This window comes from Oratosquilla oratoria, chromosome 12 (genome assembly GCF_046742065.1).
Source record: "Oratosquilla oratoria isolate Oo_2021 chromosome 12, ASM4674206v1, whole genome shotgun sequence".
Lineage (NCBI taxonomy): Eukaryota > Metazoa > Arthropoda > Malacostraca > Stomatopoda > Squillidae > Oratosquilla > Oratosquilla oratoria.
In genome coordinates, this window is record NC_134788.1 from 34,629,870 (window position 1) to 34,654,869 (window position 25,000).

A 25,000-nucleotide genomic window follows, 5' to 3' on the forward strand; every position below is an offset into this window, starting at 1 on the left:
CGCATGCGTCGTAACTTGGATAGTGACTATATATACATATATATATATATATACATATATACATATATACATATGTATATATATATATATATATATATATATATATATATATATATATATATACAATGTAAGTGGAGTAGGAAACACAGGAGTCTTAGTCTAGAGTTTATTCCTGACATTTCCCAGGTATGCTTTATCAAAGGAATGGTGTACAAACAGGCTTTGGGCATTTTATACATGGGGTGGACCTCACTACCTCCCTGTGTTTCCATAGTTGGTGACAAGTGTGAACATTACATATTCATAATAATGATCAAGTTTAACAAGTAAATATGATGACAACACTAATAATAACAGAAAATATTAAAGGTAATTGTAACAATAATGATAATAACAACAATGCTAATAAAAATGCAAATTTAAATATCTGATAATAATAATAATGATGATAATGAATATTTAAGTATTAGAAATAACAATGATAATGACAATGGTAATAATAATGATAATGATGATAATAAAAATAATAATGTTGAAAATAAATAGTGATATTAAGAGAATAATAATCAATAAAAAGAATAGCAAGGATAATGATATGTAAGTGGTGAAGGAACAATGTAGAAATAATGGAGGATATGTGAATTGGTAGCATGCGAAATAAAGTATGGTAGCATGGTATAAGAAGGAACGTCAAAGTAAAGGGAAGAAAGCTGGAAAGGGTAGGCAGAAGTGGGGAAAAAGTATCTACTTAGAGTCGGGGTGGTCTGGGAAGCCATTCCTGGAGGGCAAGTGTCGTTGTAGATTTTGTCCATTTTAAGTCACCAGTTCTCTTGTTTGTGTTTTTGTGGTTAGCAATGTAAAGTGATTCGATTATTTTCCGTTGTTTCTTGTGTAGTCCTTTAGCTAGAATGGTGGATCCCTCCCAGTTTGGTAGGTGTCCCTCTGTGTTTATGTGGTTAACTAGAGCGTTTGTTTCTCGGTGGTGTCTTATGTCCGCTTTGTGTTCCCTGAGTCTGTTGTTAAGTCCTCTGTATGTCTCTCCGTAGTATGCACAGTCGCATACAATGGAGAGACATACAGAGGACTTAACAACAGACTCAGGGAACACAAAGTGGACATTAGACACCACCGAGAAACAAACATGATATATATATGTATAACATATATGATATATGAGAAACAAATGTAATATATATATAATATATATATGATGTGTATATATATATATATATATATATATATATACACATATATATATATACACATATATTGTTACCATCCCTGTTATTGTGGTAGCGAGCTGCCCCATAAAAAACTGGAGGCATATCCTAAATTTATTAAAAAAAAAAAAAAAATTGTATGTGTATGTTTGAGTCTAGTATTTAAGGGGATATATGTCTTTTGTGAGTCTTGTTTCATAATTTCATTTTGTCATAATTTCCAACAAAACTTGTAAGTGTAGAGGTACACGCCACACCTGTCAACAGCTGTTTAGGTTCAGGTGTGTGCTTTTTAGAATTGTATACCTCATAAATTTTCCCCCCGTTGCTATTTTGTTTGTTGCGTGGCATTTCTCCACTTGCAGATCAAAGACTCGAGAAGTTTTAGTCTTGAAGGTGTCTTGCCAATCCTTCTCACACTGGTAGATAGCATTTCATTCGTTAACCAAATGTGTAACAAGTGATACACTCGAGCGAGGAGCATTGTAAACAAGTCGGTTGATTGAAGGCGTAAACAGAGGCCATTTCTTGCTCTTTCAGTCTCCAGGATGCTGAGGCAGTGTGTAGTGCTGTTGGTGGCCGTGGTGGGAGCCGCCCACTTAGCGAATGCAGAGGTCTTCACGTCGATGACGGACATGAGTCATCTCCTTCACACAGAAAGCGAAATGATCCGGACGTTGGAGAACTACATTGTGGCTCAGGAGGAACGAATTAGAAAGATGAAAAGGTTAGTGGATCACGGAAAGGGGCGGTTGTCATTTCCTATGTTTCTTTGACGGTGTTTGTCTTCTTACGTGTGACCTAGACTAGCTCGGAAAGGGCAGACAGAAGTTTATTTCATCTCGTTACCTTAGTCTGCCCCGCGGGCGAGTACAGTCGTTTGGCATTCGTTAGAACAAAACCCATAATGTACGTCATAATCCTAAAGAAATTGAACATATCATTAAGTAGCTGAACCCGAGGTTAATGTATTTCAACTTGAGCTCCGAGAACAAAAAAAATATAGAAGACGTACCCTACTCTTGCACTGCGTAGACAACACAAAATCTCTTTAGTAACGTATGGGTCAATCTAGTGGATTATCCCAGTTATTTTGGAACTACGGTCCTCATGGAAGAAGACCTGGACAACGAACCACCGTCATCTACGGCAGTGTTGTCCGAACTGGGGTCCTCGTAACCCAGGGTGGTATGCAATGTAGATCGTAAGGGATGGGTACATAAACAAGGAACACGCTCACACGTATATACATACGTACACATGCACACACATAATTAACATACATAGGCACACACATAATTAACATGCATGCACACACACACGCACATGCATAATTAACATACATATGCACACATACATTAAAAGCTGGTACAACAAAAGGTGTAGTGAAGCTAAGGATAAAAGAGACAAAGCTTGGAAGAAATGGAAAAGAGACAAGAAAACAAGCAAAGGGCAAATGTACATCAAACTAAGAAATGAGTATGTAAAAATACGCAGAGATGGAAAGAGAAATTATGAAAAAGAAATGATAGAAAAATGCAAGGAAGAACCCAAACTATTTTACAGGTATGTAAATGGCAAACTGAAGAACAAACGAGAATTAGAAAAACTGCACCAAGGTAAAAATGAATATACAAAAGAACTGGAAATGGCTGAAATCATGAATAACCATTTCAAATCAGTATTCACAATAGAAAACTCACCTAACTGAGGAAATAGAGATATATCCCCCTCAATGAAAGAAATAATTGTAACACAGAAGGAAATCAGCGACCAAATTAAAACCCTTGATGTCAGTAAATCACATGGTCCGGACGGAATTGCAAATTGGATACTGAAATAATGCATGGAAGAATTAACAGACAAAATATACAATATAATTAAATTCTCACTTAAAGAAGAAAAAATGCCACAGGACTGGAAGAAGGCAAACATTGTACTAATTTATAAGGAAGGAAGGAAAGAAGACCCATCAAACTACAGACTGGTCTCCCTGACAAACACAGTAGCAAAAATTTGTGATAAAGTTGTCAAAAATAGATGGGTTAAGCATTTGGAAAAAAAAACTATACTGAATCCAAAACCAATTTGGATTCAGACAAGGAAGATCATGTACAACAAACTTGATCTGCTTCTACTCAAGATTAATAGACATAATACAAGAGAGAGATGGGTGGGCAGACTGTGCCTTTCTGGACCTACAAAAGGCATTTGATAAGGTACCACACAAAAAACTAATAAGGAAGATAGAGTCAATAGGTGGCATCAGAGGAAAATTATTGGAATGGATGAAAGACTTTCTGACTTGGAGGAAAATGAGAGTAGTAATTAGAGACAAATTCTCAAACTGGGAAGAAGTGATAAGTGGTGTCCCGCAGGGATCAGTACTGGCCCCGATCATGTTTGCCATATACATAAATGACATGGATGAAGGAGTAGAGTGTTATATGAATTTCTTTGCAGATGACGCAAAAATACTAAAGAAAGTAAAAACAGAGGAAGACTGCAACTCATTACAACAAGACTTGGATAAGATCTGGAAATGGACTCAAAAGTGGGAAGTCAAATTCAATATCAAGAAATGTAGTATAATGGAATTTGGAAAAAGTAAAAACAATATCGAAAGATTACAAAATTGGTGAAGAAGAGGTCAAAAAAGTAAACTCAGAGAAAGATCTTTGAATGATGATCAGCAAGGACATGACACTGGATAAGCATATTGATAAAATAGTTGGAGAAACCTACAATTTATTAAGGTCAATAAAAGTGGCATTTGCTTAATTGGTCGAGGAAATGATAAAAAGATTCTAACTACACTAATAAGACCAAAACTTGAGTACACAGCAACACTATGGACACCCAGTACCTAAAAGAATATAAAAAAAATTAGAAAGAATACAAAGAGCTACAACAAAATAGCGCCAACTCTTTCCGAAATGACATATGAACAAAGACTGTCCAAATTAGAATTACCAACTCTGGAACAAAGAAGGGAAAGAGGTGACTTACTAACTATTTATAGAATAATGAAAGGAATGGAAATCTTAGATAAGAATGACTTATTGAAATGGGACAATGGAAAAACGAGAGGACACAAAAAGAAACTAAAAAAAGATAATTACACAAAATATCTGAAAAAAAAACAGCTTCCCACACAGAGTGATAGATACTTGGAACAAATTAGACAAAGAAACAGTGTGTGCAAACACTATTCAATATTTTAAGAAAAAACTTGATGCTAAGAGATACAAAGATGGGTCACCACGAGCATAGCTCCCTTCCCGTATATTACAACTAGGTAAATACACATGATTAACTTAAATAAAACTTAGTATGTTCTGCCACAGTGGTTGGGTGGGGGGATACGTAACGGCAGGGGAAGGTAATAAAGGGTACAGTAGGTGAAAATGTTCGGACAACACTTATCTACGCGATGATACTTGCCGCCACCTCATCTTGCGTCCTCTTCACCAGAGATCTGGAAGAAATGGAGAACTTCCACCAGGTGGCCTTGGTGTCCCCGGGCGGGTTCCTGGGGAACCCCATCAATGCCTACCTGCTTGTCAAGCGTCTGACGACGGACTGGGCGGCTGTACAGAATGTTATGACTGAAGACTCGCTTGGTCAAGGTAAATCCACAGTTTACTTAATTATTTTTTATTTATATATATATATATATATATATATATATTTTTTCTCAATCTCAATATCCAAATGTGAAAAATCATCTTCATCAGTCCATGCGTCTCCCCCTGTAGTGTTACTGTCTCCCAGACTCGTATGTTCTTTCACCTTTCAAAATCGTCTCGCTTCTCATTGCCGTTACATTGCATTTACTGGCATGGAAGTTGATTTAATAATGATAATAATAATCATTTTATTTGGCATTGAATCAATATACATGAAGTGCAGATAATGAAAAGAACACATAGTTCGAAATAACAATTACAAATGCCGAGGATAACACAAAAAAAAATGTAAGCTTATTTCCATTGTGGTCTTCACAATATATGTTGTTTGGTTGTATATTGTTATTTATTTATTTTATATATATATTTTTTTTTTTCCAACAATCTAGTCTTCCACATGTAGTCACACATTCAAATGCTTCTCGGGATCTTTACGGCATTAGTAAATACGCTGGAGTGGCTGGTTACCTCTGTCATGTCATTGATGTCATAGAGAAACCTCACAGGAGCAGGCACCGAACCTTATGGGACTCCACTTGTCGCTGCTCTCTATATGTTTGTGGAAACATGCATAGATGAGGCAAACTACCTTGCAGAGCTTAAAGGGCCTTTTGAAATCTCCCTCTTGTGGTGCAGGGAAGTTAAAACAAATGTTTGTAATTTCACTTTACAAGTGACCAGCGTTGACTGACTCGCCGATCAGCAGCCAGAGCCAGGCAAAGTTCGCCCCCTTGGTGCGAACTTGGCATGTGGTTCTTTACGAAAATGAATTTATATAATTGCAGTTTAGAGAGATAATTTATGTATTTTAGGTACATATACTTTTTTATGCATAATTAATTAAGACAGTAATACAACAATATAACATACCAATGCTATATACCATATTTTACGGCTTGCAAGACGCTGGATCTTGGAAGACGCACCCTAATATTTGAAAGAAATTTCTAAGAAAAAAAAGTCATTCTCATATAAGAACATACATACATACATATACCAAGGCTTTTTCCCTCTTACAAGGGGGGTAGCCAAAAAGAACATACATTCACCATATACCCGACCACTGAACACGAAAACATAAGAAGCAAGGACGACACGTATTGGAAGTATTGTTTATATTACGAAATCACTTGTCCGATTTTGTATGGCGATGATACTAGTTGATTAGTAAATATATTATACATTTTTCGTTGTCCAAGGGTGGTTTTATTTTCATAAAAATAAACTAAAGATTTCAAAAATATGCATGTAGAAATATAAAACTCCACTGCCGAATAATTTTTTTGGTAGGAGGGGTTCCAAAGTGCTTTCTGCTGCTCTGTTACCAGGTTCTTTGGCATATCGTACAACTTGTAGCTTGTATGCGATAGTATAACTAAACCGTTTCGATGAACTAGCCATGGGTGATAATTTCCAGGACAAAAAAGCTTGTGACACGTGTGATAGCCTGGTGGTAACTGATAAAGGCACCTGGCATGTGCGTTTGTCCATGTGTATATGTGTGTGTGTGTTGCTATGAGACGAGGGAGCGGCCCGTTTTCTCCACACGCCGAGTAGGCTCCAGGAAGGGTTATGGTATTGGAAATACTTGTAATAGCTAAGTACTAAGTTTACATCATATAAAAGGCTGAATTAAATAGTACTTAAGCTAACATTATAGTGTAATGACTCAACATACAAATCCAGGTCGCTATCGGTCAAGTGTCCAAGCTCACTTGAGCCTGGGTGTTGCCTTACAATACAACATTCGTCTTGGAAGACGCGCTAGTATTTTTCAGGAAAAAAAGTGCGTCTTGTAAGCCGTCAAATATGGTACACTGATTATGTGCTATACATACGTGACGTGTGTATGTGGTCACGGTCACATTCCGTCAGTAACTATTAGATTGAAATGTGTGTTTGCATCAGAAGGGTGACAGTCTGAACCAGTATGGCATCTCCCAGTACTGGATCCAATATATATATATATATATATATTTTTTTTTTCCACCTGCCTTTTCGAAAAGGATCGACACTATTTATTCTTTTCTCTTTTTTTTCCTGAATCATTCCCAGAGACAGATCTGCAACATTTTTATAAATTGCTGACAGACACTAGAAGCAGGTTGACCCCAAAAAGAAATTCCTGCTGTGATCTGATAAAATTATTCTCTCATAAACATGTCAGGTGGGATTGTGGGTAATTTACGAGGGAGGCAGCCAAAGTCAAAACACATTATTCCACTCCCTTTCACCACCCCTCCCTCCCTCTTATCATGGCTCCTCCTGGATGACAGGTCATTCCAGGATCTCATCCACAGCAAGGCCGCTTCATTTCATTGGCGACCCCCCCCCCCCCTCTCCATCCCCTCATACAGAAAAAGAGAGGACAGGGAGAAATCCCTTCGGGCTGCATCAAAATATCATTCACACATACTCCCTCATCCCCCCCCCACTCCCTTCCATACATCACAACATCATCCATAATCCATACACATCCACAATCCACTCACTCTTATCTTCAGCCTTCTCCTTTCCTTCCTCAACAGACATTCCCCTCGTTCCCAATGCACCCTTTACCCCCATCCATCCATCTGTGTCATCCTCGGTCACCCCCTCATGTTCACTCCCTCCACCTCTGCCTTCCACACCTCTTTGGCTAACCTTTCATCACTCATTCATGTGGGTAGCGTAAAGTGAGTAATAAACGAGAAATTACGCTGAGTAATGATATCTCTCATCCGTAACAGCGCTCCTGAGTAACCTCACAAGCGGAACAGGGATCCGTTGGCCGGACGAAGAGGATTTGAATGGTGCTGCGGTGGCCCTTATGCGCTTGCAGGATACGTACCGCCTTGACACGGCTCAGCTGGCCCAGGGGAACATTCTTGGTCACAAGAGTGCGTACCGAGAATTGACAGGTACGCCTGATTTTCTTGTGAGGGCATTGATGAATGTTAATGGGAGGTTTGCTAATAGGAATAATGTGGTGATCGGAGGGAATCATACGTAGTTTTTTTTTTTTTTTTTTTTTTTTTTTTTTTGATCAGGAGATAATTGATATATATAGGTAGATAGGTGCCTGTTAGTCCCATACAGGATACATACTATCTATCTATATACTAAAAGGCTTGTTCTTTTAACTTCTTCAATACGATGACACGTACATAGGCAAAAGGAGGTGCAAGTGGATACAAGACATGCACCTTCTCCCACCAAAACAAGGTACTAGGTGCTACGACATTACGCAAAAAAGTCCAAGAACCGAGCCTCACATTCTCCGTCTTTTCCTTCCGTCCTTTGAACAGCAAACGACTGCTTCGAATTGGGACGACAGAGCTACAATGGGGGCGACCACAGGCACACAATGCTCTGGATGAACGAGGCCTTGGAACGCTACAATGCGGAGAAAAACAAGACAGTCCATCGTGCCGACATCCTCGAGTATCTGGCTTTCTCGACCTACATGCAGGGCAACGTGCGGCAGGTTAGTCGTTGTCGCTCCCCGGGCTGTCTGTATGGGGAGTCCCGTTTCCCTGAGGAACGCCATGGCTGGAACAGGATTTCCCAAGAATCCTTTAAAGCGTGTTTATTCTGTCGTTGGCATGCATGATCGTATACAATGCAATCTTCCTTAATGTGTTGTATAGTATGGGGTGAAGCATTACATTAGACATCTGTAATGTGGTTGTGCAACCTCTTCTGGTCAGTTGTTTGTGGATGGATTCCATCTTGGGCCAAACATGCGAGGCCTTTGACATTTAATTATTGACTCAAATATTTTTGTTTGTTGTTATCCAATCCGTTCCTCTACGTTTCTTCCTGAGAAATGCATAATTTCATTATTGTACAGTAAACCCTTGATATAACAGACAAAAAATCTGACCGGACAAATCCTCGCTATAATGGATTTTCACCCGTTATTGCGAGGGATCCTCAGTTATAATGGATCTTCGGATATAACGACAGACCCGTCCCCATATCATCCGTTATATCAAGGGTTTACTGTAATTTTTAATAACAGACAAACTTCAGGATATAACAGATCTGTCCGATATTTCCGTCGGATATAATGGATCTTCGAATATAATGACAGACCCCCTGTCCCCATATTGTTTGTTATGTCGAGGGTTTACTGTACAACAGCAGTTTGTCTTACGCAGTTTTTGGCCGTTGCAGGCACTGAAACTGACTGACGAACTGTTGCTGGAACGGCCGGGTCACCAGCGAGCTCAGGGCAACCGTGCGTACTACATGCAGTCGCTTTCGGCAGACAATACTGCAAAGCGTGGGGAGGACGGAACACCTGAACAGGACGCTGCACAGAAGGTACGTACACAAATGTCCCAAAAGGTCCTGTCTCCCTCATAAGGAGGGTGGCTATGTTAACCACTTCAGTACATGTTACATTCTCACACGCAGCATTGGCTGCCATATGTACAATTCATCACACTGCTCACATTATAAGGTATAAAGTCACTGCTGTGTTACTTGTTCTCTTTTACTCTGAGTAATAATAAACACAGAAAACGTGATCAAACCATTTCACAGAATCGGGGGGTAACTCATGTACAACTACAAAAATATATATAAACAAGTCGCTGATACCAGCATCCTGGTGTACCCATTCGTGCCTCATGACGCCTACGTAGGCGTCATCATACCAAAGTGGTTAAAACGTGTCCTGCCCACCCTTCACCTAATCCGTACGTACATACACCAAAGGCTTTTTTTCCCCCCTTATAAGGGAGATAACCAAAAAACAAAGGCATAGAAAACCACTCCCACCCATTCCATCCTTATCACATTCCACTTCCCTCCACCCTCTTCCCTCTTTCTTCCCTCTTATTTTGGCACCTCCTGGATGACGGGTCATCCCTGCATCTTGCCGTAATCTGTACCAGCCCAAAAACCCATTCTTTGTATTTACCTAATTCGTTATATTTCTGAATTAATGAGTGCTCATTGTGTGTGTGTGTGTGTGTGTATTTACCTAGTTGCATCTTACGGGAAGGGGAGCTATGCTCGTGGTGTCCCGCTTTTGTATCTCGCAGTGTCTAAATTGCTCTTAAATTCGTGTATGGTTTTTGCACACCATTCTTTTGTCCAGCTTGTTCCAAGTGCCCACCACTCTGTGGAAAACTGTTTTTCTTCAGATCTCTTCTATAACTATCCTTTTTGAGTTTCTTTCCATGTCCTCTTGGGTTTCTCTTGTCCCAATTTAGTAAGTCCTCTATCAAGACTTTCTGTGCCTTTCATGATTCTATGAATGGTCAGTAGGTCACCTCACTCTCTTCTTTGTTCCAAAGTTGGTAACTTTAATTTAGCCAGTCTCTCTTCATATGGCAAGTTTGAAAGTGCTGGGGCAATTAGCTCTGTGTGTGTGTGTGTGTTTACATAATTGTAGTGTACGGGAAAGGAGCAATCATACCATGTATTTACCTAATCGTAGTATACAGGAAAAGAACAAACGCTTGTTGGGTCCCATCTCTTATTCTCTAATTTTCTAATATATTTTGACTCAGAATCATGTATCCTTGATTTCCAATTATCATATTTATACTTGAACTCGTGTATTGTTTGTCACTCCATCGTAGTTTCTCGTGGATAAAGGGTCGTCCCGTTCTCTGCCCACTGCTCACGTGGGAGGCGGTGCAACAAGACGGAACCTTGGCAGCAGAGCCCTTACGTGCCTAAAACGCCGCCCCCTTCCCCCCATCACCACTTCCGTCCCTTACTGCCTATTAATTATTGTAGCTATTGGCTTGCGAAATAATTAAACAAATTTCAAAAACGTTATTTAATGTCCCTGTTGTAGAAAGGACAAAGGAAAAATATTTCATATTCTGTCGATTCTAACGCAAAATTCGTGTGTTATGGTAAAATATTCAGGGCTCTTGTCAGCCTTGTGGGCGGCATGTCCAGACTAGAATTGCCGCCCCCCCCTAAATGTGCCGACCCTCCAGGGCATATGAACCCCCCCCGTCTCTCCCCATGATATTTACTCGAATATTTACAAAGCTGACAAGAAGAAATCCGTTCAGGTTGCATCTGATCACAATCGCTCCACTTGTACAGAAGACGTATATATAGATTTTTAAATCTATTTATACGTAGAGGAAGGACGGGAGAAGACCGAAGATAGGGGGTGAGTGGAGAACGGTTGTGTATGGATGATGCTGTGATGAGGAGTGGGTGGGGGATGGGGGGTGAGGAAGTACGTGTGAATGATATTTTGACGCAGCTCGAAGGGATTTCTCCCCATCTTCTCCTTATCTGCATGAGGGTACAGAGAAGGGGGAGGGGTCAACAATTTAATGAAGTGGCCTTGCTGTGGATGTGCTGTGTCTTGCTGCATTGCCTCTGACACAGGGCAGTGGGCAAGATGCAGGGATGACCCGTCATCCAAGAGGAACCAAGATAAGAGGGAGGGGGGTGGATGGGAGTGGAGTATGTGGGGATGGAATGGGTGGGAGTGGATTTTATGCCTTTGTTTTTTGGCTATCTCCTTTGTAAAGGGGAAAAGGCCTTTGATATATGTATGTATGTGTTTTATTTTTATTTTATTTATTTGTTATGCGAGAGTTAAATGTGCTTTTTCTTGTGGGTGGGGGGATCAAATTCTTACTTTATAATGGACTACAATGGAGGTTCAGTGGTACCTGTCCCTTAGAGGAGAATTCCGAGGGCAGCAAACCTTCTAATGGGAAATAATGACGAACTACTCCCCTCCTCCCAGTCCACGCAAAAACCTGGCTGGTGAGCCCCACTCGACCCCTGTGCAAGTGGTCTGATACGCTCTCGGCAAGAGTTGACTCCTCTTTTTTAATCAACCATTCTTCCTCCCACAGGGCTACACAGTGGCAGAGAATCGATCACCGCTGGACGACTACGTGCGTGAGCGGGGCGAGTACGAACGTCTCTGTCGCGGCGAGGGAAAGGTGCCTCTTCACATGGCCAAGAAACTCCATTGCTATTACAAGGCGAGTTTGCAAGGTTGTACGTAAAGTTTTCGCAAGGTCGTACGTAAAGTTTTTGCGAGGTCGTATGTAAAGTTCAAGTTGCCATTGTCCTCACCTTATACGGATCAGAAATCCCTTTTAGGGAATGCCAATCTAGTCCATCGTTTTGAACATAATCCTTCTTCCGACAGAGCGGCCCCAGCCCGTACCTGCGCATAGGACCCGCCAAGGCGGAGCTCGTCCACATCAACCCGACCATCACCATCTTCCATGACATCCTGGCCGACTCCGAGGCAGAAACCATCAAGCGTCTGGCCACGCCCAGGGTGAGTGGTGGGCACCGCTTTGCTCGAATGACGTCGTAATGAAATAAAGATGACTCGTATGGACGAGTACTGGCATAGCCCGATTTGCACTCGCATGCAGGACGACTTGGGTATTTGCAGTAAATTACGGAAAGGGGAATCCTCAGTTTCCTGTTGCAGTGTGCTTGAGAGGGAGAGAGAGGAAAAGAGGAGAGAAGAGAGGGGAAAAGAGGAGAGAGAGCAGGGAGAAAGAGGAGAGAGAGGGGGGGGAAGAAAGGAGGAGAGAGAGAGGGGAAAAGAGGAGAGTAGGGGGAAAGAGGAGAGAGAGAGAGAAAGGGAAAGGAGGAGAGAGAGAAAGGAAAGAGGAGAGAGAGAGAGAGGGGGGGAAGAAAAGAGGAGAGAGGGAGAGGGGGGAAAGAAAAGAGGAGAGAGGGAGGGGGGAAGGAAAAAGGAGAGAGAAAAGGGGAAAGAGGAGAGAGGGGAGGGGGGAAGAGAAGAGAGTGTATGTATGGGACATAGTGGTGGTGTTCTTCACCCCCATCCATTGGAGGACAGAATTGATGATAATTGTAAAGATGAGGCTAAGACCAAGTGGAATTGGTAAAGGCATATAATTTTTTTTTTTTTTTTTTTTTTTTTTTTTTTTTTTTTTTTAGTTTTTTTTTTTTTTTTTTTTTTTTTTTTTTAATAGTACTGTAGGTCTGACTCATATTATTAATATTAATTTATTTTTCTCCGAAGATAATATCTCTTGCCCGTAATTCTGTTTATTTTATTTTCTTCTTACGTAATCTCTCTTTCATCCAGTTCCGCCGTGCCACCGTGCAGAATTACAAGACGGGCGAGTTGGAGACAGCATCGTACCGCATCAGCAAGTCATCATGGCTGAAAGAGGAAGAGTCGGAGGTTGTGGCAACGGTTAATAAACGAATCTCCGCTCTGACAGGTGGGTGCTCCGATAACGTATTACATAAGAATGGTGGAGACTTCAAGAGACCTTAAGGCCTGTACTAGGAAGTTCCAAATCCCTTACCCCCATTCATCTCCATTCGTAAATTCATCTCTTTTAAAATGCAATGGTAGCATTCACAGCCGCCACTACAGCAGTCCAGGTTCATGTAGAAAAAAAAAAGCGTAATGACAAAACGTATCTGTTTCAGGACTGAATATGGAGACGGCAGAGGAGCTTCAGGTGGCTAATTATGGTATTGGCGGCCATTACGAACCACACTTTGACTACGCAAGGGTTCGTACCTGTCCCGTCGTTTTACTTCTGCCGTGAATACTTGAGATTTGCTGACCTGTTGTTCTCTTTATGTACCAAAGTATACTTACTCAGTGCATCTTTTGTCTTTCAGCGTGAAGAGAAGGATGCTTTCAAAAGCCTTGGCACAGGAAACAGAATTGCCACGTTTTTGTTTTACGTAAGTTTCTCGAGTATTCTTTAATTGAATCGAGTTATCTTTATTTTTAGGAATTTGTGTGGTATAAATGCAGTAAAGTAAAATCTGAAGATTAAATATATACCATACATATACCAAAGGCTTTTTTCCTCCTTTACAAGGGAGGTAGCCAAAATCAAAAGGCATAAAATCCACTCCCACACATTCCACCTCCTACATACTCCACTCCCGTCCACCCCCCTTCCCTCCATCTTATCTTGGCACCTCCTGGATGACAGGTCATCCCTGCATCTCATCCATTCCCCTGGGTCAGAAGCAATGCAGCAAGACACAGTTTCATGTAATCAGTGTCCCCTCATGCAGAAAGGGAGAAGACGGGGAGAAATCCCTTCAGGCTGTATCAATTTATTTCTCACACGTACTCCCTCACCCCCCACCCCCCACCCATTCCACCTCATGCATCACACCATCATCTATACACAACCTTTCTCCACTCACCCCTGTCTTCTGTCTTCTCCCTTCCTTCCTCAACAGACATTCATCTTTTTCCCAATGCCCCTTTTACCTCATCCATCCATCTCATACTTGGTCACCTCCTCATGTTCACTCCCTCCACCTCTGCCTTCCACACCTCTTTTACTAGTCTTTCTTCACTCATTCTTTCCATGTGTCCAAACCATCCCAATACTCTTTCATTCACCCCACCTCCCAACTCCCTTTCCACTCCCGCTCTCCTCCTCACCTCCTCGTTTCTCGCTCTATCCAGCCTAGTAACCTTTATTATACTTCTCAGGCACCTCATCTCAAACACATTTAAACTCTTTCTCTCTTCCTCTCTTATGTTCCATGTTTCTGCCCCAGACAGTGCTGTCAACACAATCACTCCTTCATACAATCTCCTCTTAGCATCCATTCCCAAATGTCTATTTCTCATTACACTTTTTAATCACCCAAGGCATTTTCTTGCTTCTATCAAATGACAGTATTTCGTAATTCTTAATGTTGATTTTGTGTGTCTGAAAACGTAACCCATTTTTCCCATAACCTAAGTGTTTTTATATATGTTTGGTTGCCTTATGATCCGTTTTTACGGAACAGAACCAGGTCGTGTGCCTTTAGGAAAATGCTGATATGCAGACACGCTTACAGCAGGGGGGCAGATGAGTCTCTGGTGAGGAGAAATACGTTAACGTGTATGTAAACACGAATGTCCTTCTACCCGTACCAGATGACTGATGTGGAGGCAGGCGGAGCCACCGTGTTTCCACATCTCGGCCTCTCCCTCTGGCCACGCAAGGGTACGGCAGCTTTCTGGCATAACCTGCATCCCAGTGGTGAAGGAGACTGGCTTACCCGTCATGCGGCCTGCCCTGTCCTGGTGGGCACCAAGTGGGGTGAGTATTATGTTATTATTAATATTATTATTATTATTTTATATATATATATATATATATATATATATTTTTTTTTTTTTTTTTTTTTTTTTTTTTTTTTTTTTTTTTTTTTTTTTTTTTTTTTTTTTTTTTTTTTTTTTTTTTTTTTTTTTTTTTTTTTTTTTATAGAACAAATGAGTATCTAGGGATGGATACAAACAATGCTGAACAAGGAAGCCTGTCAAATAATTGTTATTTACTATTTACCTGTTTGTTTATTATTTAACCTATTTATTTATTCTATCTATTAATATTTATATTGTTATAATTTTTATTTATTTATTTTTGTTTATTTATTTATTATTATTTATTGTATTTTATTATTTTTATTTTATTTTATTTTATTTTTATTTTTTTTCACATCCGACCTAGTTATGGACCAAAAGGTTTCCTGTCAGTATGCTCCTCCTTCGCAATCCTTTGTAAGAGCCTAAATACATTTGGAATGAAACGTTTCAGGAATGTAGTCGGGATTATGAGAATGGACTTAGCGAGATCGAGAGGAGGATTAGAAAGAGGGACGTAGGAACACGGGGATCGGTCAGATAAAGCCAAGATGGTTTGGGGACGTGGAAAGAACGAGCGAAGGCAGGACAAGCAAACGATAGTGTGGGAAGCAGGGGTGGACAGACGGAACTTGAGAATGATGCGGATGGACAGGTTGAAGGGTGCATTGGATGCAAGAGGATTGTATGTTGAGCAAGGAACAGAGAGGGAGAATGGGCGTAGATTGACGAGGGAATTATGCGGCCTGAGGGGACGTTCTTGTCCGCTCCTCCTTCAAGCAGAAAATAGAGAAGATATTTGTTAACATGCATTTTGCTCTTCATCTAACACTAATAATTTATTTATTTTATTTTATTATTATCATGGATGAGGTGGATTGGACGGGGGAATGGGGGGTGAGGTAGTGTGTGTGAGCAAAAAATTTTTGACGCAGCCCGAAGGGATTTCTCCCCGTCCTCTCCTTTATATGGGGGGACGGAGAGGGGGGGTCGCCGATTTAATGAAGCGGCCTTGCTGTGGATGTGCTGTGTCCTGCGACACTGCTTCTGACCCAGGGCAGTGGACAGGGTGCAGGGATGACCCGTCCTCTAGGAGGTGCTAAGATGGGAGGGAGGGTGGAGGAGTGTGGAGTGTTTTCGGGGATGGAATGGGTGGGAATGTTTTTGTGCCTTGTCCTTTTTGGCTGCCTCCCTGGTAAGGGGGAAAGAAGCCTTGGTATATGTATGTATGTATTATTATCATTATTAATATTTTATTTTTTTTTTTTTTTTTCAGTGTCCAACAAGTGGATCCACGAGAGGGGCCAGGAATTTAAAAGACCTTGTGCGCTCAACCAAAATGACCCGTAAAGGAATGGGCTGGAGTGTACTTGTAAACACACACACACACACACACACACACACACACACATGTACACACGCACAACCATGTACGTGCACATGTTCACAAGTGACACGCATGTAGACGCTGGATGGTACCGTCAAAAGCGTGACGACGTTTCACGTCGAGACTGAGCTTAAGCACTTGAATCTAGAAAGTTTCCCTTTGGTTCCCCAGACAACATGTAGTCGTCGGAGAAAGTATTCGCGCTGTCAACTGTGTCGTGGAGCCATAGGGGTAACGGGAGAGAAATCTCGATCGAGGGCTCTTACCTGTCCTTAGTAATGGGGATGCCAACCTCAGTGTCGCTTCTTTCATTTGATTTTATTTTGTTTTATTTATATATATATATAAAATATATATATATATATATATATATATATATATATATTTCCTCTTCATATATGGAGTAGAGGAGGGTTGTTTGATATTATGGGCCACAAAAATATAGATAAAATGATATAAAAAAGACAATTTTAAACTACACGTTTTCACACACACACACGTACATGTCAGTGAGCACAAACTGCAAAAGAAGCTCCAATACATTGTATACAGAAGAAACAATTTATTTTTTACGTCCTGGGGCTTGAGTTTGTGTGCATGTTGTGTCACATTTTAGCGGACCATCCCATAAACACGCCAAATGTGCTTGGTTTAAGTTATAGAATGACATCTTAATCAGTGCCATTTATCGTTCCTGTTCAGACGGACATAGATGCAGGTGTGCCTGGATATTGTGGGTAATAATGATATGAACATTTACCTCGAGTTTCACTGACGGGAAACCTGCGGCACCGAAGTGCCCGGGAACCATCGTCAGGCCCTCTCGGAGATTTCTCCAGCAAGACACGAGGGACTGTGATTGTCCAAGTGTCATATTAGTAGATTACTCTGTTACGACCGTTGTTGTCGTTCCCTAGACTGTCTGTCCGAGCAGTCCCATCTCCCCAAGGAATGCCACGGCCGAAACGGGTTTTTTCACTAATCCTTTATGGAGTGTGTGAAGGGCAGAAATTTTGGTCGAAGTATGTTGGGAAAGATTTTGGGCCTGGGAGCAAGTGCTAGCCACTAGGGGCTCCACTGTTGACGTCTTCAGAAGACCGGCAGCAGGGAAGGAGACGACTATACCTGACGTCCGTCTCTCGCAGGGTCACCCGTCGTTGGTCAAAACTCTCTTGTGCGCGCAGGAACCTTAAGTTGTTATTTTAGTCGTTGTTTTCATCCCTTCTTTTCCGAACATGAACCCAAATACAAAGCCCTCGTGCTCACGCAAAAGTGGTTTGTCTTCCTTTGTGGACGGAGTTTAACCCATTAAACTCCGATGACAAGATTCTTGTCATTTGGTCAAATAAAACAAAAAATTATAAAACACCAAAATGTTTGATCAAACACCAGAAAAATATGACGTCAGTCCTCGCTTCGCTCGCGAAGCGAAGCGAGGACTGACGTCATATTTTTCTGGTGCTGTTTGATCAAACATTTTGGTGTTTTATGATTTTTTGTTTTATTTGACCAAATGACAAGAATCTTGTCATCGGAGTTTAATGGGTTAATATGTGTTTACTCGTTTTCCTTTCATGTGGAATGTATATGACTTCATGATAGTTTTTTTATTTTCGTATTAATAAAATTAGGCATAAACCAGAATACGTGTTTTACCAGTCACCCTTTTTATATTGGCTTCGTTGTCTCCTGGTGAGGGAGAGAGGGAGAAGAATGCCATCACTGTGTTCCTATGAGTGTCGCAGAAGGTAACAAAATGAGACTGAGTGTGGTGACTTGGAAACCCTTCTCTACATTTATCTCTCGTATATATAAAAAAAATAGAAGGACCGCGCAAGTAAAGATGTCACTGCTTGTGGGGAAAGATCAAGGTGATGTGTGAGAACAACATGAATATGAGTATGGGAATGTATAAATTAGATAACTTTGTAACATATAAGATTGTTGACTGTAGCCAGGTTAAACGTCCGGCAGTGCTGAGAGAGTGAGGTCACAATTGGACCTGTCCTAATTCCCCCCTAGTGTGCTTCTTTTGAATATATAGTGTCACTGCTACCTTACTCTGTACCTTTGAAAATGTCTTAAATAGACGAAAACGTTCGGTCACCTTTCATTTAATTTTCCAAGTGGTTTTATTACACATTTTGTGAATCTCGTGTTTTTGTGATTTATTCGCATATATATACATATAACAAGGACTTTTCGTCCTTACAAGAGAGGTAGCCAAAATCAAAAGGCATAAAATCCACTCCCACCCATTCCATACCCCACATACTCCACTCCCATCCACCACCCCTCCCTCCCTCTCATCTTGGCTCCTCCTGGATGACGGGTTATTCCTCCATCTCGCCCATTTCCCTGGGTCAGAATCAATGCAGCAAGACACAGCACATCCACAGCAAAACCACTTTATTTAATCGGCAACCCTCCCTCTCCGTCCCCTCATGCAGAAGAAAAGACGGGGAGAAATCTCAGAATGTCATTCCCCACACTACAAAGTCCTCTGTGAGGGGCACCATCCTAGCCTCCTGATAGGGGGGAGGTGGTGACGTTAAACTGAATTATCAAGGCAGAAATGGGTCTGGGAAGATTCCAAGAAGAACCCTAGGAACTTGGTTGTTGACTAGAGTGAGATTGGTCGTTGACTGGATGAGAGTAACCCTAGGAACCTGGTCGTTGACTGGGAAGAACCTTATTAATTTGGTCGTTGACTGGATGGCAGTAACCCTGGTAACTTAGTCGTTGACTGGATGACAGTAACCCTGGTAACTTGGTCGTTGACTGGAAGAGAGTAAACGAGGAGAGACTGGTCGTATGTTTGTGGGAAGAAAGATGAATGTGTCAGTAATGAATTACACACATGGATGAAAGGGGAGATGGATTTTGGGAACATGGTAAGGTGTTAGACGAGGAGAGATTGGTCGTATGTTTGTGGGAAGAAAGATGGATGTGTTAGTACTAACTGACACATGGCTGAAAGGGAGTTGGGTTTTGGGAACATGGTAAGGTGTCAGGAGAGTAAATAGGAAGAGATTGTTCGTATGTTTGTGAAAAGAAAGTTGGATGTGTTAGCACTGAGTGACACTGCTGACAGGGAAAAGGGGGAGTTAGGTTTTGGGAACATGGTAGTGTGTTAGGAGAGAGTAAGTAAAGAGAGATTGGTCGCATGTTTGCAAAAAGAAAGACGGATGTGTTAGCACTAAGAATGGCTGGATCAACATGTTGCTACGCCCTGTCAGGTTCACCTCCCCATTAAATTATCGTCCCAGTTTTCATGAAACGCGCTTTAAGCCACCTCGGAGTTTGTTTACAGTCTCAGTGCCGCTCGGCGCTCGATCACAGTCGGCTGATTACTTATACTATTGTAATGGAGCTACTCTACTCTGTTGGTTGTCAGGCCGGACGGTCCTTCACCGCTTTCACTATGCCTCTCCAGATGGTTCTATCCTCTGCCAATTCCTTCCAGTCCTCTCTTGGTGCCACCCGCTCCACGTCCTTATTTACTCCATCGATCCATCTATACCTGGTCTCCCTACTGGTCGTCTGCCCTCTAGTCCTCCTTCCATCACCTTCTTTGGTAGTCTGTCTGCCACCATTTGTACGCAGTGTCCAGCCCACCTTGCTCTTCTTCCCCGTATTTCATCCTGAATGTACGGTTGCTGAGTCTGATCTCTAATTTCCCTGTTGTGTCTTCGTCTCCATTTCCCTTCTCCTTCATCATATACTGGGCCGAGGATTGTTCTCAGGATACTGTTTGCAAAAATTTCCAGTCTCTTCTCCCTTTCTTTTGTCAGTGTCCATGTTTCACATCCGTACCATTTCAGCTACTGACTTGCAAAATAAACATATTTAAAAATTGATTTTAATGTCCTTATTGCAGAAAAGATAAGGGGAAATATTTATTGTATTATTGGTTCTAACGAGAGAAAAAATAATCCATTACGGTGAAATATTCAAGGTTTTTTGTCCTCTTTTTTCAGACTTGTGGGTGGCAAGTTCAGACTAGAATTGCCATCCCCGGGCATATCCCCCCCCCCCCATTCCCCAATATGAGGATCCTTGTAATCATAAATGCATATGCCGCTGGTAGTGAGGAATAGAGGGGACTGTTTTGGAATGATTAAAGTGGATGTGTAGAGAGACTTACGGGGAAACATAATTGAAATGGTTATGGGTGGTTTTGATGTTGGGATAGATGGGCTAAGAGATGTAGGATGTTGGAATTGTATGTGGACAGGGATATGACAGCAAGCACTATGTTTAAGAAGAAAGATAATTGTATATATATACATAGATACTCGTGAAGCGGCCTTCTTGCTGTGGATGTATCGTGTCTTGCTACATTGCTCCTAACCCAGGGCAATGGGCGGGAGGCAGGGACGACCATGAGGAGCCGAGATGAGAGAGGGGAGGAGGGAGGGTGGTGGATGGGAGTAGGTACGTGCCTTTTGACTCGGCTACCTCTCTTATAAGGGGGGAAAAGGCTCTTGATATATGGATAGATATTCGTAGGCCAAGATGGTTGATGGGAAGAGGACCTCCAAGAGAATTTTTTTTAGGTGGACAAAACCCATTTGGGGGCCATAAGACTTGCAAAATTATTTTGAAAAAAAAAGAGGCTAATTAATGCACTGCCAGCAATTCACATCAAAATACATCACACTAGCTTACCAAATCCTTGAGGCCAAACCAGTTTTATCACCGGGATTAATTTCGATACGTTATTCTTAGTTTGTTAGTAACAAACACTCAATGTTCCTTCAGTCTCGGGCCCTGTAACGATGTATCTGCTGGACCCCCTCTCATAGGGCGTTAATGGACTATGTAGTGGTCCCCAAAAGGAGGATTGGAAGAGTTCTGGATGTAAATATTTTCAGTGGATGATTTCAGATTACATAATGGGAGGAAATGGATTGAAGGTTAACTGAAGTACGAAAAAGGAGGAGAACGAATAGAATACTAAAGTCTGTGCGCTCCAAGTAGTCCGCTCAGGTGGTAATTATCCTAAATACAACGTTGCCAAATTATCCTAAATGCGATGTTGCCAATTTGACCAATTATCGAATCGTCACTGGCAACAGTGGGGGAGAAAAGCGCTGTTGCCACGTGTCATAGAAAATGGATTCAAATAGAAAACGGCTTCAAATAGAAAATAGATTAAAATTCCCGCCGGACTAGTAGTGCGTTACCGAAAAATCTGGGGTGCGTTACCGATTTTAATTTCCTTAGAGCGGTCCGCGTTATTGTATATGTGTATATACAGTACACATACGCAGTCTCGGTAACGCACTAGCTGTGCGGCGGTAACGCGCCCAGCTCTACCTAAAAAGTTATACTCATTGTTGTATAGAACTACCTTTACTATACACAGAATAAATGAATAAAATATATGAATGCGTGGCAGAACGGCTAACAATACATCCCGACGTATGCAACATTCCGAAAGGACTCCTTGGGGCGCACGGAATATATATATATATATATATATATATATATATATATATCTAAACTATACAGGCAAGGTCATCATATTAAGACAACAGTGCAATGCTCGTAGTAATGAGTTTAGAATGGTGATATAAAATATTTCAAACTGATCTAAGGTAAGGGCGATACAGGCAAGGTCATCATATTAAGACAACTGTGCAGTGCTCGTAGAAATGGGTTTAGAATGGCGATATAATTATTTTTTAAACGGGTCAAAGGCAAGGGCGATACAGTCAAGGTCATCAGATTAAGACAACAGTGCAGTAATCGTAGTAATGGGTTTAGAATGGCGATATATATATATATATTATATATATATATATATATATTTTTTTCAAACGGGTCAAAGGCAAGGGCGATACAGGCAAGGTCATCATATTAAGACAACAGTGCAGTGCTCGTAGTAATGGGTTTAGAATGGTGATATAATTTTTTTCTTTAACGGGTCAAAGGCAAGGGCGATACAGTCAAGGTCATCATATTAAGACAACAGGGCAGTACTCGTAGTAATGGGATGAAATTGGAAAAAATTAGGTTTTATAATGAAATAGTCAAGAACTGGTTTACCAACAGAATAGTAACAAAGTATTGAGCGCTGAAACTATGGGTTGTCTTAAGAGAAGATTAGGTAACTTTGTGGATGGGGACGGTAGGTGGTGACATGAAACTTCCTTGTATAGGCCTTAGGGTCTCGTGTCTCATTTCTATGTTCTTATGGTGGAATGGAAAGATGTCTCATGAAACAAGTTTTGGGTGAAAATGAGAAATATTCGACCCAAAGATGGCGTCGTTGTGAAGTGTATCCCGGAAAAAAGAAAGAAAAAAAAAACACGGAGAGCAAGGTTCTGTTCACACGAGCGGTTCTAACCGCGGCGGTTCAATTACAGTGTAGGCCAATGGAGATTCCGTGAAAGACTACATTGCTACGTAGAGTCCCGGTAGGACATAGTCCTGTGGGTAATCGCCCAGTCGCCGGCATTTATACGCAGAAATGCATGTGTTGGCATTTATACGCAGAAATGTATGTATTGGCATTTATATGCAGAAATGCATATGTTGGCATTTATATGCAGAAATGCATATGTTGGCATTTATATGCAGAAATGTATGTGTTGACATTTATACATAGAAATGCAAGTGTTGGCATTTATACGCAGAAATGCATGTATTGGCATTTATACGCAGAAATGCATATGTTGGCATTTATACGCAGAAATGTATGTGTTGGCATTTATATGCAGAAATGTATGTTGCCATTTACACGTAGAAATGCAAGTGTTGGCATTTATACGCAGAAATGCATGTATTGGCATTTATACGCAGAAATGTATGTGTTGGTAATTATACGCAGAAATGCATGTGTTTCATTTATACGCAGGAATGTATGTGTTTTCATTTATACGCAGAAATGCACGGGTTTTCATTTAAACGCAGAAATGCATGTATTGGTATTTATATGCAGAAATGCATGTGTTTTCATTTATACGCAGAAATGCACGTGTTTTTATTTATGCGAAGAAATGTATTTGTTTTCATTTATACGGAGAAATGCATGTGTTGGCATTTATACGCAGAAATGCACATGTTTTCATATCTGTGTGAGGGTTTACAGATGTCCGTGATGAGAGAAATGTTAATGAGGCATTGAATGTCAATGAAGGAACAAATAATATAGAGAAAGGTGTAAATAAAAAACAAAATTATAATGTAGGGCATGATATTGAAACTTAAAACGTGTCAAAAAGAAATAATCACGAGTTTCTTAAAACCATGTACTTTAATGCTCGTAGTATTAGGAACAAAATTCAAGAAATACAGGCGTATGTCAAAAGCGAAAATCTCGATATGATAGGAATAACCGAGACATGGTTACATGGTAAAGAGTTTGAAGCTGAATTTAATATTGCGGGATTTAAACACTTTCATCAGGATAGAAACCAGAAGAAAGTTGGGGGTGTTCTGTTTTACGTTAAACACAATGTTCATGCTTGTGTTTTAGAGAAAGTGAAACAGGATGCATATGATAGTTTGTGGGTTGAGTTAACCCAAACAAATGGACAAAAAATTAATGTAGGTGTAATATGTAGGCCAAAGACATTATCACTAGCAGACGACAAACTGTTATTTCAAGAACTGTCTAGTTTCTGCAACCGGGATTTATTGATAATGGGTGATTTCAATTATATTGACACTGATTGGATGACCCGAACATGGCCATATAGGTAGTCGCTTGATTGATTTTCTTGGTGACAATTACTTAATTCAGCATGTAAAAGAGCCCACAAGATATGGAAACTTACTCGATCTATTGATCACTAGCCGAGAAAGCATGGTAACTGATGTAGAAGTCGGTGAAACTGTTGCAAATAGCGATCACAACTTAGATTCAAACTCCTAAAAAATTAGAATAGATACTTGTGTTTCTAAAATACCCGCTTTCAGTAAAGCTCAGTTCATAGGACTACGTCAGGAGCTTCAGCTTACAGATTGGGAGGCAAAATTAAGCGAAAGGCCTGTAGATCAGATGTGGGAAATATTTCAAAATACGCTCACTAAGATGATTCATGCTTACATTCCTTTTAAGGACAGACGTCCATCAAATCAGACTCTCCCAAAGTGGCTCGACAAAGAAACTGAAAAAGTATTGCTAAAAAGAGACAGGCTTATAAGAAATATAAGTGCTCGGGTGCATCTACTGACCATGAAAGTTATGTATCAATACAGAGAGTTTTAAAAAAGACAATAAAAAAGAAAATGACAATACGAAATGAATATCGCTGATAAATCCAAAGAGAATCCCAAAGAATTCTATAGTTACATTTGAGATAAAAAGGTTGTTAGGAATCACATTGGTCCACTATTATCTGCTGACGGTCAACTTGAGTATTCAAATGAAGGAATGTGTAATATTTTAAACAATTATTTTAGCTCGGTATTCGTAAACGAAAAACCTCAAAGTGACCTCCAAACTGAAACCTGTGAAAAGTCTAGGGTAAATTTACTACGGTAAATATAACAAAAGAAAAAATTAAAAGGTATATAGAGAAACTCAAAGTTAATAAAACACCAGGGCCTGACGGTTGGCATCCAAGAATCTTAAAGGAAATGAAAAATGAGATTGTTGTTCCAT

The 25,000-nt window shown here is 40.7% G+C and overlaps 1 protein-coding gene across 4 annotated transcripts in view; it reads left to right on the plus strand.

Moving 5' to 3' along the window:
- PH4alphaEFB (prolyl 4-hydroxylase subunit alpha-1) overlaps positions 1-18,027 on the plus strand; it is a 52,191-nt gene extending 34,164 nt beyond the window's left edge. For all 4 annotated transcript variants that reach the window (XM_076195075.1, XM_076195076.1, XM_076195074.1 and 1 more), the window contains 12 exons: positions 1,761-1,947; positions 4,695-4,849; positions 7,639-7,809; positions 8,197-8,375; positions 9,068-9,217; positions 11,740-11,871; positions 12,042-12,176; positions 12,963-13,101; positions 13,316-13,401; positions 13,514-13,579; positions 14,787-14,952; positions 16,273-18,027. In XM_076195075.1, coding sequence (XP_076051190.1) covers positions 1,769-1,947; positions 4,695-4,849; positions 7,639-7,809; positions 8,197-8,375; positions 9,068-9,217; positions 11,740-11,871; positions 12,042-12,176; positions 12,963-13,101; positions 13,316-13,401; positions 13,514-13,579; positions 14,787-14,952; positions 16,273-16,346 — 1,632 coding nt within the window. In that variant the 5' untranslated portion in view covers positions 1,761-1,768 and the 3' untranslated portion in view covers positions 16,347-18,027. The remainder of the gene's footprint in view (positions 1-1,760; positions 1,948-4,694; positions 4,850-7,638; positions 7,810-8,196; positions 8,376-9,067; positions 9,218-11,739; positions 11,872-12,041; positions 12,177-12,962; positions 13,102-13,315; positions 13,402-13,513; positions 13,580-14,786; positions 14,953-16,272) is intronic.
- The last annotated feature ends 6,973 nt before the right edge of the window (positions 18,028-25,000 follow it).